This window comes from Dryobates pubescens (assembly GCF_014839835.1).
Source record: "Dryobates pubescens isolate bDryPub1 chromosome 41 unlocalized genomic scaffold, bDryPub1.pri SUPER_41_unloc_1, whole genome shotgun sequence".
NCBI lineage: Eukaryota > Metazoa > Chordata > Aves > Piciformes > Picidae > Dryobates > Dryobates pubescens.
The window spans coordinates 557720-570530 of NW_026530685.1; the positions used below are offsets into that span (position 1 = coordinate 557720).

At 68.1% G+C, this 12811-nt stretch overlaps 2 protein-coding genes across 6 annotated transcripts; one reads left to right on the plus strand and one right to left on the minus strand.

Annotated features, from left to right (window-relative positions):
- Window positions 1-168: 168 nt before the first annotated feature.
- On the minus strand, window positions 169-1341 carry CKS1B (CDC28 protein kinase regulatory subunit 1B). Its single transcript, XM_054179122.1, has 3 exons — window positions 1234-1341; window positions 439-566; window positions 169-366 (listed from the first exon to the last, which is right to left on the minus strand). The coding sequence occupies exons 1-3, from the start codon at window positions 1290-1292 to the stop codon at window positions 314-316; spliced, it is 240 nt and encodes a 79-aa protein (XP_054035097.1). The 5' UTR covers window positions 1293-1341; the 3' UTR covers window positions 169-313.
- A 155-nt stretch (window positions 1342-1496) lies between these two features.
- Window positions 1497-12301, plus strand: SHC1 (SHC adaptor protein 1). Of its 5 annotated transcripts, XM_054179119.1 has the most exons (14): window positions 1497-1683; window positions 3696-3776; window positions 7509-7670; window positions 7751-7821; window positions 8138-8201; window positions 8421-8540; window positions 8963-9016; window positions 9109-9160; window positions 9380-9506; window positions 9637-9805; window positions 9993-10053; window positions 10169-10336; window positions 10901-11163; window positions 11807-12301. In XM_054179119.1, the coding sequence occupies exons 2-14, from the start codon at window positions 3765-3767 to the stop codon at window positions 11933-11935; spliced, it is 1452 nt and encodes a 483-aa protein (XP_054035094.1). In that variant the 5' UTR covers window positions 1497-1683; window positions 3696-3764; the 3' UTR covers window positions 11936-12301. The 5 variants fall into 5 exon arrangements, with proteins under 5 accessions (XP_054035094.1, XP_054035096.1, XP_054035095.1 ...); XM_054179121.1 differs by lacking the exon at window positions 3696-3776; XM_054179120.1 differs by lacking the exon at window positions 1497-1683 and having other exon boundaries at window positions 3548-3776; window positions 10172-10336.
- The last annotated feature ends 510 nt before the right edge of the window (window positions 12302-12811 follow it).

The following is a 12811-nucleotide window of genomic DNA, read 5'->3' on the forward strand; positions in this document are numbered from 1 at the left end:
CCTCGCACCCGCACGATGCTCCGAGGGTTCCCCACCCTCTCTCAGACACCGGGAGCCTGTCCGCATCAGCCGGGCAGGCTGCTGCGAAGCACCGGGAGCCCCTTCTCAACCCGCTCCGCGCTCTCCCCTCCCAAACAAGCAACACAGGAGCTCCCAAAAGTTCATTTATTGAAGCTCTAGAGGGTGCTCAGGTGGGGAGGGGAGGGATCCTCAGCAGCGAACTGCTGTCCAGGTGGCAGCGGGCCGGGAATGCCGAGGAGCAGAAAGAGGAAGGTGCTGTCTCAGCTCGGGTGGTAGAGCTCCCGTGAGCCACTCACTTCTCCAGCTTCTTCGGCAGCGGCCGGCGGAAGAGCAGGATGTGGGGTTCTGGCAGGGGGCAACGAGAGGTTGTGGGTCAGGCCGGGCCCGGCGGCCGCCGCCTCCCCTCCCGGGGCTCACCTGGCTCGTGGATCATGTAGTGGACCCAGCCCTGGCTCTGCTGCACGCCCAGGTTCCGCCACTCCGACTCCGACAGCAGATGGGTCTTGGGCACCAGCTTGGCGATGTCCTTGGGCAGCATCACGTGCCTGCGGGCCCGCACCCTCCCTCAGCCGCCACCGGGGTACCCGCGATCGGTACCCCGCCGGCAACTCTCCATCCCTCCCCACACCCCCACGCTGGAGATTCCCCACGCGGGAGCTGCCCCTGCGACCTCCCCCACCCACAGGGCAACCGTTAGCGGGGGAATTCCTCTCCAGCCCGCTCCCTCCCCAACAACGATCCGTTAACGGCCTCCTCAGGGAAGCGTTAACCACACGACTTCCATCCCGCTCCGCCGGGGAACAGTTCCCGGGACGCCGTATCTCCCCACCCCTTACCAGCAGCCGTTACTCTCACCGAAAAACCGTTACTAGAATTCTCCTTCCCCCTCACCCCCCCACACCCCTGTGGACGTTACCGGGGCAACCCCCTTCTGCCTCACCGGGGAACCGCCTCCCTCCTCCCCCTCCCCCCCCCGCAAGCAGCCGGTACCGGGCCACCCCGCCCTCCACTCCTCCCTCCCCTGGGAAACGTTACCGGGACAACCCACTCATACCGAGCAGTCGATATCAAACTTTTCCCCACCCCGCGCCACCCCCTCAGGGATTTGTTACCAGGACGATCCCCTCCCGCTCCCACCCCCCAGAAAACGACCACCGGGGCACTCCCTCCCTCTCGGGAGCCGTTAACCAGGCCCCCTCTAGCCCACTTTACCGGTACTCGAACTCCTCGTCGTCGTACTTGTCGGAGTAGTAGATCTGCTTGTGCGCCATGCCGGCGCGCCGCCCCCTTCCCGGCAGCCCCCGCGCCCCTCGCCTCAGCGCCCCGCCGGGCCGTTGGTGCCCCCCTCCAGCCCGCCCCCCACGGCCCTTTCAAACGCCGCCGCCCCGCTCTCCCATTGGTCCGCGCGGCGCAGCGGGCCGCGCGTCACGGGGCGGCGCGAGAATCCATTGGTCGGCGCCCGCGCGGCGGGGCAAGGCCGCGGCGCTGTTTCCCCGCGGGTCGCGCGCGGGTCGCTATTGGCCCGCCCTGTCACGTGACGGGGGGCGCGGTGAGGCCGCGCTGGAGGGCGTAGGCCGGAAGTGAGTGGCTCGCGGCGGGGGGAGGGCGGGCGCCGCGGCCGCCGGGACCGCAGGAGACCGGCGCGAGACCGATGGTGCCCCGGTGAGCGCGCGGGCCGGCCCGGGGCGGGGGGGGCCGCGCCCGGGGGGGCTGCTTTGGGGTCAGCGCCGCCTGCGCAGCCCCCACGGGAGCGGCTGGGCTGTGCAAGGCCCCCGGCGGCTGCGCAGGCCCCAGGCTCCCGGGGCGGGCCGAGGCCCCGCGGTGCTGGGCCGTGACCCGGAGAGGCGCTGCCGCCGGGGCCGGATCCTCCCCATGCGCCGGTGGGCATCACCACTAATACTTTACGCGAAGCGAGCTTGGCGGGGGGGCTGCCGCAGCCGCCCCCGAGGCCTGGTGCTGCGGCCACCGGGCCGCCGGTTCCCGCTGTCTCTGTGTTCCCGCCGTGGGTTCGGAGCTCCGTGAGGTTTGTCCCCTGGGTGGCCTGGTCGGAGGCGGTGCTGGGCTGTGCTGGCCGCTTGATTGTCTGCAGGCGTCGGGGTGACTCCGGTGCTTTGGGCCTCCCCAGCGTGGTGGCCGCTGAGTGTAGCCAGGGCTCACCGGGCTCCGGCTCGCCTTGCCCGGTGCCGGGCAGTCAGCACCGTGTGCCGATGTGGCAGGAGAAAGGGAGGCTTCAGGGATGTGGTCGGGGGCCTGAGGAAGACTCCCACATCCCAGGAGTGCTCCCCAGCAGGGGCTGGGCGCTGGCTGGGTTTGGAGCAGGGCTTGGTCTCCACGGTGCCTGGGTGCAGCCTCCTGCCTCCAGCCCTGCTTCCTTCCAGCCTTTGGAGAGAGGCAGAAGGCAAATATCCTGACTGGACCAGGCTGCTGTGCTCGGGGTGGATGTTCCCCTTGCAGGGTGTTGTGTCTGTCTGTCTGCCTGTCACAGGTGGTCTCTGCTTCTCCAGTTGAGTTTCTTGGGTGAGTTGCCCACACACTCTCCGCTGCTCTGGGGCGACTCTGGACAGAGCTACCAAGGAAGTGTGAGCTGGGCCCTGCCCAGTGGGTGCTGCAGAAGCCTGTGGGCAAAGGTCAGCTCTCAGCAGCAATCCCTGGGGACACTCTGGCCTTGGCTTCTTCCAGTGAGGGCAAAGATGCTGTCTCTCCCCAGCTGAGCTGGGCCTGAGGAGTCAGCCACAGCCCTCTGGTGAGGCAGTGGCATGGCTGGAATCTGTGCAGGGCAACATTTCCTCCTTGGCAGGGACGCAGCCGAGCCCCAGAGGGGCTTTAGTGAGGCTGAGCACCCCGGGTCGGGGTGCTGATTCTCCTTGAGTGCTACCAACCTCAGCCACTGGAGTCCAGAGAGCCTCCTCCTTGCCTTTGCTTGGCAGCAAGTGACCTGATAGGTGCTGCCAGGCCCTGTGCTGCTGTGCTTGCCAAGCTCTGGGCCCTCCTTATCTCTCTGCCCCATGAGCTAATCATGTTAGCTCCTGCCTGAGCTCTGGCACAGCTTTCATAGGCCCAGATAAGGGCACAATTGCTGCAAGGAATAAATCATGGTTGCTGCCTGCCTGGCCTGGCCTTGGCTGGGAGGTGGGGATGGAAGGGCAGGGGCTCCAGAGCTGCTCCTGTTTCATTTGCCTTGTTTTCCTCTTGCAGAGCTTCCTGCCCTTCCTGGCTTCCTTCTTGTAGCCTCTTTCCATGACTCCTTTTGTTGCTTCCCTGGGGAGGAGGGGGCTGCAGCCCTGAGGCCTCTGCTTGTCCTTTTGCAGCAGGGTGCCAGGTGGCTCTGCCTCCCTGGGCCTCCTCCACTCTCCCCTCTTGCATTTGGTGTCTGGGCAGCGGCCGTGAGGCTGGGGGCCGGCTCCGACGCTCCGCCTGGGTCGCTTGGTGCCCTCCCAGCTCTGCTGGGGGGGGGCAAGGTGTGAGCAGGGCCAGGCTCAGCCTCCTGCCCTGCTGCATCCCAGCTCCGTCCTTCCCGGGAGGGGAAGCAGGAAGCTTCCCTGCCCTGGCAACGCGTCGTGGGGGCTGCCACAAGGCCTGTGGAGGAGCGAAGGGCTGCCTCTTGGTGCCGGGGCCGCTGCCCCGGCGGCGGGGGCCGGGGCTGCCCTAACTCCCTGTTTGTCCCCGAACCGCAGGTCGGAGCCAGACGAGAGGGGCTGTGTCCTTCTGTTCCCTGCCTGGGGCCTGCCCTGCCCTCTGCAGCGATGGAGTATGTGGTAAGGACTTCGGTGGAGGGCTAGGTGGCTTCGGTGGTGGATCCTGCCTCCCCTCCCTCCCCAGTGAGGGCCTCAAAGCCTCCTCCTCAGGTCTCTCGCCGGCATCTCCCAGCCCTCCTTCCGCGCGCCGCAGGAACGCCTCGGCACCCGGCGATGCTGCTAGGGCATCTTGGGGGGGAACAACAACACCCCCCCCCCCCAGCTCTTGGCTAGGTTTTGAGTGGTTTCCTTTGCTGCCTCTCAGCCTCAAGAGGGTTGGGAATGGCTGCACCAGGGCTGCAGGGGGAGCAAGGAGGGTCCCCAGCCTCCCCCCGGGCGCCTACGTGCGGCAGCGGCCGGCCCGGGGCTGCCTGCTCCTCGCCTGTGACTCCTTGCCAAAACCACCGGCGTGTTCCAGGTCTCTGACTCAGCTCCCAGTTTGTGTTTCCTGGGAGGATGTTGGGAGCTGGCCTGGCAGCCAGGCCTCCCCTCCAGCCTCCCCTCTCTCGCTCTTGTGCCTCGCCGCGGGCGCCGCGCACCGAGCGCCAGCCCCAGGCGCCCAAAAGCAGCCCTCCTGCCGCTGCCGCCCCGGCGAGGAGCTGGCTGGGCCGGTGCCTCGCCTTGCTGCCAGGGCATGAGGAGTGGCAGGGCTGGGCCCTGTCCCCCCAGCTCCTTGGGGGTGGTGCTGGCTTGCTCCGCTCGTCCTGCGCTGAGGGGGCAGGAGCTCGCTGCCAGCCTGCCTGGCAAAGGCTCAGGGGCTGCCTGCTGGGGCAGGGCAGCTCTGCCCACGCCTTGGTTTTGCCTTCTGCACTCTGAGCCTGCTGGGCAGGGAGGGCTCTGATGCCCTGGGGTGGGCTCTGGGGCTGGGGGCAGCTGTGGCATCGAAGCCTCTGAGGACTGGGAGCAGCTCTAGGTCTTGTCGCCGGCTGGTGGCCTCGGGAGGGGCTGATAACATCAGGAATGATTCCATCTGCTAAAAGCAGAGGCCTGGCTGAGCCAGGGGGCTCCTGGGGCGTGCCAGCCCCTCGGTGCATGCCAGGGGCGGCTGCTCCCGAGTCCTGCCGCTGGGGAGGGGCCCGAGGAGCCCCTGCTGCCCCATTTCCTCCTGCTCTCCTCCCGGCAGGAAGGGTTAGGGCTCATTGAGCCTGTGCTGGGAGACCCCAGCTCCACCTCCGCCAGCGACCGAACCCCTTGTGGGCAAAGCCACAGCCCTGGGCGCGTTGGACGCCGCCCAGCCGGGTTCGCCCCCCGCCCCCCCGGCAGCTCTGGTCCCCTCGGACCGGGCTGGCGGCTTCCTGGCTCCCTGGCCCCCGGCTTCCTGCTTTTCTTTAGAGCAGCGGCGCTGCCGGCCAGGGGAAGGTCACCACCAAGTGGCCGAGGGGCCCTCGGTGGGGACGAGCGCTCCGCGGGACGGCTGGCACCGGCTCCCTGTGCCCGCGGGATCACCGCCGGCTGTGGCTGAGGTGGGGCCTGGCGCTCGGGGAGGTGGCAGGAGCGGCCGGGGCGATGCCCTGGTGCCAGGCTGAGGTGGGTGATGGACCCCCTGTCGTGAGCTGCAGCCCCCCCCTGTGCCGTGCAGGAGGCTGTTTCCAGCTCCCTCCTGGCTTCTGTGCCTCTGTCCCCATGGCTGTGTGCCAGGGTTGGGGAAGCAGGGCAGGGAGCCACCAGCGCCTGGCAGTGGGTCCAGGCAGGGAGAGCCCTTCCCTTGGGCTCGATTTTACCCGGGTTTGGTTCGGTGCTTGGCTTTGTGGAGCGCCTGGTGGCCCGGGAGGAACCTCCTGGGCAGCTCAGAGGGGTTGAGCACCGCAGGGCTGCCTGAAATCCCTGCCTCAGCCCACGGGAGGTGGAAGGGAGAAGAGCTCCTGCCCCCTGCCAGGGAGTCTGGTGAGGAAGAGGGTTTGGAGAACGGCGTGGGCAGGCCAGCCCGAGGTGCCACCGGCGTGCCAGTGTGCTGAGGATGAGGGAACAGGGAGTGACCCCCCCCCCGACACCTCCTCTTTGCAGGTGGGGGCTCTGCCCGGCTCCCCGCAGCGAGGGGGCCGCGGTTTGCCCCCCGGCGTGCGCTCGCTGCTCGCTCCCGCTCTGGCTCCGCCTGTGACCTTGATTTTTCTGCTCCAGATAGGAGCTGGGTCCCCACCCCTCGCCCCTCCTGCGCTGCGCTCCAGCCCTCGCAGCCCCTGCCCCGCCGCCCGTGAGTCAGCACGGCCCTGCCGCTCGGCTGCAGCCCCTTCTGCTGCTGCTTCATCTCCCGGGAGCAGCCGATGAGCTGCGAGCCCCTTCTCTTCCCCCCGGGGTGGAGGAAACAGCAGCAATTAGCCGCAGCCGCCTCTCCTGCCAGCCCCCCCGCCATGGCCGGGGGTCCCTGCTGAGCCCTCGCCTCGCCCGGCGGACAACCCACCTGTATCCTGCTCCGAGCATCCTCCTCCTCCTCCTCTTCCTCCCGCCAGCCCTCCGAGCCAGACCCGCGCCCAGAGCCTGGCGCTGGAAGCAATTGCATGTCCCTGCATCCCGGTGGCATCCCCCCCCGCCCCGGCTCCGGGCACCGCTCCTCCCGGCAGAGCCCCGGGAGCCAACGGCGGCTGCCCGCTGCCGGCACGTGGGCTGCGTGGCGCTGGGCACCACAGAAAGGACCTTGTTCGCTGCTGGCCGGGGCTGGGAACGGGGTTGGGCTGGGCTTGGATGTGCTCTGTGCCTGCCTTGTCTGACGCCGTTAAAATATTCATGCTTCTGGTTTCCGCTTAACGGCCGGGGCGGGCGGCGCGGGGCCGGGACCGGAGCGGGCGGCGGGGCCGGACCCGGCGCTGGGGCAGAGGGAGCTGGAGCCGGATCTGCCTGAGGACCATAGGATTTGTTGCTGGCCCGGTGCAGGAGCGCTGTGGGAGGGGGGAGGGTTGAGGACCTCCGGGCTCGGGCGTTGAGTGCGCTGAGCCCCGCTGCCGGTTGCCGGTGGCTTCCCCAGGGCGTCGCCGCCGCCCCGTTTCCTCCCCGCCGCGGCGGGAGCGCGGGGGTCACTCCGCATCTGGCCGGATCCGCGCATCCTTGCTGACGCCTGTGGCTATCGATCGGCTTGCAACGGGCGGGGGAGCTACAGCCGGGCAGCCCCCGCGCCCCGGACCTGCTGCCTCGGTGCCCCGGTGCCAGCGCTGCCGGGCAGCCATGCCAGGCTGGCGCGGAGCTAACCCCCAGCGTGCTTGAGGCTCCTGCTGGGGGGCAGCTTCCCGGCGGCTGCAGGGGGCTCGGACTTTCCATGGGCCCCCCGTGAGCCCCAGCCGGCTGCCTGCACTCCCCCCCACCCCCCTGCTGCTGCCTGGGACGGGGCCAGCCCTGGCCCCCTGGCCCCTGCCGGGCATGGATCTGCTGCAGAAGAGCAAATACAGCCACCTGCGGAACGAGTCTGTGTCCTCGCTGGAGGAGGCTGTGGGGGGCCTGGGGGTCTTGGCCTCGCCGGTGGAGTCCCTGGCAGGCACTCGGTCTCTGCCTGCTTCCCTCTCCTCCTCCTCCTCTCTCTGCCCCGCGGCGTCTCTCGGGGAGCTCTCCCCCGAGTCGGAGGACAGCCCCACCACCCTCTGCTCCTTCTTCCCCAAGATGGCCAACCTGAAGCTCGCCAACCCTGCCAACCTGCTCAGCCTGCGAGGCTCTTCGGCCGGCGGCAGCCCCGCGGAGCCCAGCGCCGCCGGGACGGCGGCGGCGGCGGCAGGGGGAGCTGCTGCTGGAGGCTCGGCCTCAGCGGGACCTGTCCCTGTCTGTCCCCAGGATATGAACAAGCTGAGCTGCGGGAAGAAGACGCGGGTGGAAGGCGGCCAGCTGGGGGGGGACGAATGGACCAGGCACGGCAGCTTCGTCAATAAGCCCACCCGCGGCTGGCTGCACCCCGATGATAAGGTCATGGGCCCCGGGGTCTCCTACCATGTCCGGGTGAGTGCTGGGAGCTGGGAGGGGCGTGTGGGGAAGGGTCACATGCCGGGCTGACCCTGCCCCCTCTCCCCCTCCCCCAGTACATGGGCTGCGTGGAAGTTCTCCAGTCCATGAGGGCTCTGGATTTCAACACCAGGACACAGGTCACCAGGTGAGTTCTGCTTCTCCCTGGGGGGGGATTCTGCTGGGAGGGGAGGGGGAGGGTGGTGGTCTGAGCCCCTTGCAAGCCCCAGGGAGGGGCTTTGGGTGGGCCCCAGGCTGCTTGCAGCCCCATCAGGCTTCAGCAGCAGCTCACAGCAGCTCTGCTCCCACCTTGAAGACACCCCCCCAGGCAGTGCTGCTTGTGGGCTTGTTTGCCACTCTCTGTCCTTTCTGTTCTCATTCTTGGGGTCCTCAGCCCCGTGGCTTGGGGTTCACAGGGGAATGGGGAGGGCAGGAGCCTCTGACATCCTCTGTGCTCCCTGCAGGGAGGCCATTGGGCTGGTGTGTGAGGCTGTGCCCGGTGCCAAGGGAGCTGTGCGAAGGAGGAAGGTGAGGCTGGGCTGGGGGGCTGCTGGGGGGAGCATCCTTGGCCACCAAGCTGAGGGGCAGACCCCAGCTGTGCCCTGCTCTCCCATCCCAGCAGAGCTGGGCAGGTGCTGAGGGGGAGGTGCCAGTCTCTGCTGGGGGTGGGGGGCAGCCCTGTCCCTGCTGTAGCTGGGCTGTGCCCGGCCCGGGGAGCCCCTTCCCCATGCTGCTGTTTGTCCCCAGCCCTGTGGCCGCTCCCTGAACTCCATCCTGGGCAAGAGCAACCTGAAGTTTGCTGGCATGCCAATCACCCTGACCATCTCCACCAGCAGCCTCAACCTCATGGCTTCTGACTGCATGCAGGTGAGGGGGGGAGGGGGGCTTCAGATGAGCAGGAATCCCCCATGTCCCCCAGCCCAAGGGGCAGTGGATGTCCTCAGCCTCCCTAAGGGATGTCTGGGTGGGCTGCATGACCTGCTGAGCGCTCCCCCTAGCTCCCTAGGGGTGCAGAGATGGGAGCAGTACCCCCAAATGGTTTGCAGGATTTGGCCTGGAGACTCTCAGCCCCAAGTCCTCTGGCCACAGGCTCAGGCCTCCTGGTGCTGCCCCTGCTCCCAGTGTCCCTCTTGGTGTCCCAACCCTCTTCCTGCAGCCCTGTGGCTCATAACCAGAGCTCCAGAGGCTCCTAAGCCCCCATGCTTGGGAGGAGACTGGCAGGCAGGTGGTGCCACCTCTGGCTGGGCACAGAGGAGCTGCTGCCTGCATGCCACAACACTCTCTTGCAGATCATTGCCAACCACCACATGCAGTCCATTTCCTTTGCTTCTGGGGGAGACCCGGTGAGTACCCAGGGGCCCTGCCCACCCCTGCCTGTCCCCAGAGCCTGGGGCTCCCCAGCAGCTCCATCTCACCCCTGGTGTCTTGCCCCCAGGACACAGCTGAGTACGTTGCCTACGTTGCCAAAGACCCTGTCAACCAGAGAGGTGAGGCTGCTGCCAGAGCCTGCAGTGCCACAGTGCCATGAGGTGGCTGCTGGGGCACAGCTCAGGGTGGCACTGGGTGCCCTGCCAGGGGAAGGGAGACATCAGGTCCCCTGTAAGGCAGCTCTGGGGTGCATAGGGCAGGCTGGAGGGGGGGAGAGTTTCATGCTGGGGTTCCACAAGCCTCTTCCCACCCCTCACCCCACCCCCTTCCCTCCCCAGCCTGCCATATCCTGGAGTGCCCTGAGGGCCTGGCACAGGATGTGATCAGCACCATCGGGCAGGCCTTCGAGCTGAGGTTCAAGCAGTACCTGAAGAACCCCCCAAAGCTGGTGACCCCCCACGACAGGTGAGGGCAGGGCTGTGGGGGAAGGGGGAGGGTGGAGGGAAGTGCCTGGGGAGGGTGGTTTGGTGGGGGGGCAGGATGTGGCCCCGGCTGCTGCTGCCACAGCTGCTCATCCGTGCCGCACCCCTCCCAGGATGGCAGGGTTCGACGGCTCTGCCTGGGATGAGGAGGAGGAGGAACCAGCCCCAGACCATCAGTATTACAATGACTTCCCTGGCAAGGAGCCTCCCATCGGGGGGGTGGTGGACATGAGGCTGCGGGAGGGAGCTGCTCAGACCCCAAATCACTTGGGGGCCACTCTGGTAAGGCTCTGGCCACATCCTCCTGTGGCCAGGGAGGTGGAGGGGGCCCCAGGCCGGGCTCTGGGCTGCGTGCTCAGGGCTTTGGCCGCCACGAGAGCCACGGCAGGGGCGTCCCAGGCACCTGGAGCAGGCAGGGGTGGTGGGGGGGGAGAGCACAGTGGGGTTCAGCAGCCTCCTCTGCCCGCAGCCTGTCGGCCAGTCGAGCCCCGGGGACTACGAGGCCCGGAAGCAGCACCCTGCACCCCAAGGTAACCCAGTGGGGCGCGGCCAGGCCCCGTCCGCTTCGCTGGGCTCCAGGTGGTGCCAGCAGCGGGCACTGGGGCGGGCTGGAGCTGTGCTGGTGAGCATCTTGCCCTTGGTTAGCAGGGAGAGAGAAGTACCCAGCGGCGGGGGGCACCCCCGGGCGCACGGAGCTGTTCGATGACCCCTCCTACGTCAACGTGCAGAGCGTGGACAAGGCTCGGCTGGCATCGGCCGCGGGCAGCCCTGCCACCCCCAACGGCAGCGCCCAGAGGGACCTCTTCGACATGAGTGAGTGCCACAGCCAGGCCTGGGGGGCTGCAGGCTCTCAGGATGGTGGGAAGGGAGCTCTGGAGATCCTCCAGTCCAACCCCCACCCCTGCCAGAGCAGCAGCACAGGGCCCAGCACAGGGCCCCCAGGAGCACCTCCAGAGGGGGGACTGAAAGTCTCCACAGAGGGTGGTTGGGAGCGGTGCCCACAGCCAGCTGGTGCCACAGGATCAGCACAGGGGGTGAGGGGCTGGAAGGGAGCTCTGGAGATCCTCGAGTCCAACCCCCACCCCTGCCAGAGCAGGAGCACAGAGCCCAGCACAGGTCCCCCAGGAGCACACCCAGAGGGGGCTGGGAAGTCTCCAGAGAAGGAGACTCCACAACCTCTGTGGGCAGCCTGCTCCAGAGCTCTCTGAGCCTCACACTGAACAAGTTCCTCCTCATGTTGAGTTCCCATCCCTTGCCCCCTGGCCTGTCCTGGGGTGCAAGTGAGCAGAGCCTGTCCCTGTCCCCCAGCCCTCAGATACTTCTCCCCTCTCAGCCTCCCCCAGCCAGGGTCAATCTCATTCCCCCTCACCCCGGCAGAGCCCTTCGAAGATGCCCTGCGTGTGCCCCCGTCCGTGCCCCTGGGGCTGCCTCCCAGCCAGGTGTTGGCCTCCATGGAGGAGCAGCTGAGGAGGGAGCCCTGGTACCACGGGAAGATGAGCCGCAAGGAGGCCGAGAAGCTGCTGAAGGTGAACGGAGACTTCCTGGTGCGGGAGAGCACCACCACCCCCGGCCAGTACGTCCTGACCGGCCTGCAGGGGGGGCAGCCCAAGCACCTGCTGCTGGTGGACCCCGAGGGAGTGGTGAGTGCATGGAAGCAGAGCTCTGGGCACAGAGCTTGGCACGGCCTGGGCAGGGTGGCCCCGGGGGCCGCAAAGTGCCACCGGGGCGCTGGGCTTCAGCATCGCTCTCCAGGCAGCAGCTCTGGGTTGGTTTGGGGGCTGGGGGAGCTGGAGGGGGGGGAGGGCTGTGAGGTGCTCAGCGTGTGGAGCCCTGGTGCCTTTGGCTTCCCGTGGGCATGGGCAGCCAAGGAGGGGAGGAGGCAGCCCCATGGGGCACAGACTGGGGCACAGGCAGGGCCTCTTCAAAGGGCTCTGTGGAGAGAGAGGTGTGAGGGGAATGCAACTGACCCTGGCTGGAGAAGAGACTGGGGGAGGGGATTTAATAAGTGTTTGTAAGCACCTGAGGGGCTGGGGGTCAAGGGGGAGGGGGCAGGGACAGGCTCTGCTCAGCTGCACCCTTGGGGATAGGCTAAGGGGCAGTGGACATAAACTCCAGCCCAGGAGGTTCCACCTCAACATGAGGAGGAACTTCTTCAGCGTGAGGCTCGCAGAGCCCTGGAGCAGGCTGCCCAAGAGAGGTTGTGGAGTCTCCTTCCCTGGAGCCCTTCCAGCCCCCCCTGGATGTGTTCCTCCTGAGTGCCCCTTCCCTGCCCCCCTCCCCCAGGTCCGGACGAAAGACCACCGCTTCGAGAGCGTCAGCCACCTCATCAGCTACCACATGGACAATCACCTGCCCATCATCTCGGCTGGCAGCGAGATGTGCCTGCAGCAGCCGGTGGAGAGGAGACTCTGAGTGCCCCGGGGGCTCTGCTGCCCAGCCCCCACCCCCACCCCCCGGGCCCTGCTCCCCACCCAGGGAGCCTCTGGACTCTTGGCTGGGCGCTCCGCTCGGGACTGAGCGTGGACTTGGCTGGGGATGGGGCCTGTGCCCCCCTGCCACGTGGAGCTGGTGGCCCCGCAGCACGGTGTGAGCTGCCTGCAGCGCTGGGGGGGGGGCTCCTCCTGCCAAAGCCCCTCTGCCCCCCCCCTGCTCCCCACGCCAGCTCCAGCCTTTGCACAGCAGCTCATCTCCTACCAAAACCGGCCCCGGGGCTGGCGGAGCCGAGCTCCCCCGAGCTGGGGGCCAGCCCAGCCTCGTCCCCTGCCCACAGGCCGGGGGAGGGGGTGCTGCAGTGGCGGGGGGGGGCTCTGCTCCCCCAAGCACAAGGCCCGGCTGGCCCCACACCGACTGTACCCAATCACTTTATGTGTTAACTCTGTGCCTTGACCCCGCAGGTCCCACACTCTTATGCAATTTGGGGGGGCCGGGGGCAGAGCCCCCCCCGTGCTCCCAGCCCTCACCGTGCCCCTTCCTTCCCGGGACGTGCTCCACCGCATCCCCCCCTCCTTGCCCACCGCCCCCGGGGTTCCGGCTGGGTATGGCCGGCTCCAGTAGCCCCCGGGGGGCCGTGGGGGAGCAGCGGCAGGACCCTCCCCCCATATTTCCTGCCCCCCCCTCCCCCCGCATGCACGGTGTTACTGCCCCCAAGCCAAAGCGCAGCCCTGCCCCGCACAGCCCCGGGTCCCCCCCGGGCCCCGCTATACCAAAGGAAGCGGCGGTTGGTATTAAAGTTGGTATTTCTCTAGGCCCTGGCTGGTGTGAGGGACAGAGGGGGTCGGGACGGGACCC

Excerpts from the sequence above, each read along its gene's own strand:
- CKS1B (XM_054179122.1), bottom strand. The coding sequence starts at position 1,292 with ATGGCGCACAAGCAGATCTACTACTCCGACAAGTACGACGACGAGGAG. Across the intron at positions 567-1,233 it reads GACGAGGAGTTCGAGTACCG|GCACGTGATGCTGCCCAAGG; the intron begins GTAAAGTGGGCT and ends GCGGGCCCGCAG. Across the intron at positions 367-438 it reads CTACATGATCCACGAGCCAG|AACCCCACATCCTGCTCTTC; the intron begins GTGAGCCCCGGG and ends GCCCCCTGCCAG.
- SHC1 (XM_054179117.1), top strand. The coding sequence starts at position 7,104 with ATGGATCTGCTGCAGAAGAGCAAATACAGCCACCTGCGGAACGAGTCT. Across the intron at positions 9,161-9,379 it reads AGACCCTGTCAACCAGAGAG|CCTGCCATATCCTGGAGTGC; the intron begins GTGAGGCTGCTG and ends TTCCCTCCCCAG. Across the intron at positions 10,337-10,900 it reads GAGGGACCTCTTCGACATGA|AGCCCTTCGAAGATGCCCTG; the intron begins GTGAGTGCCACA and ends TCACCCCGGCAG.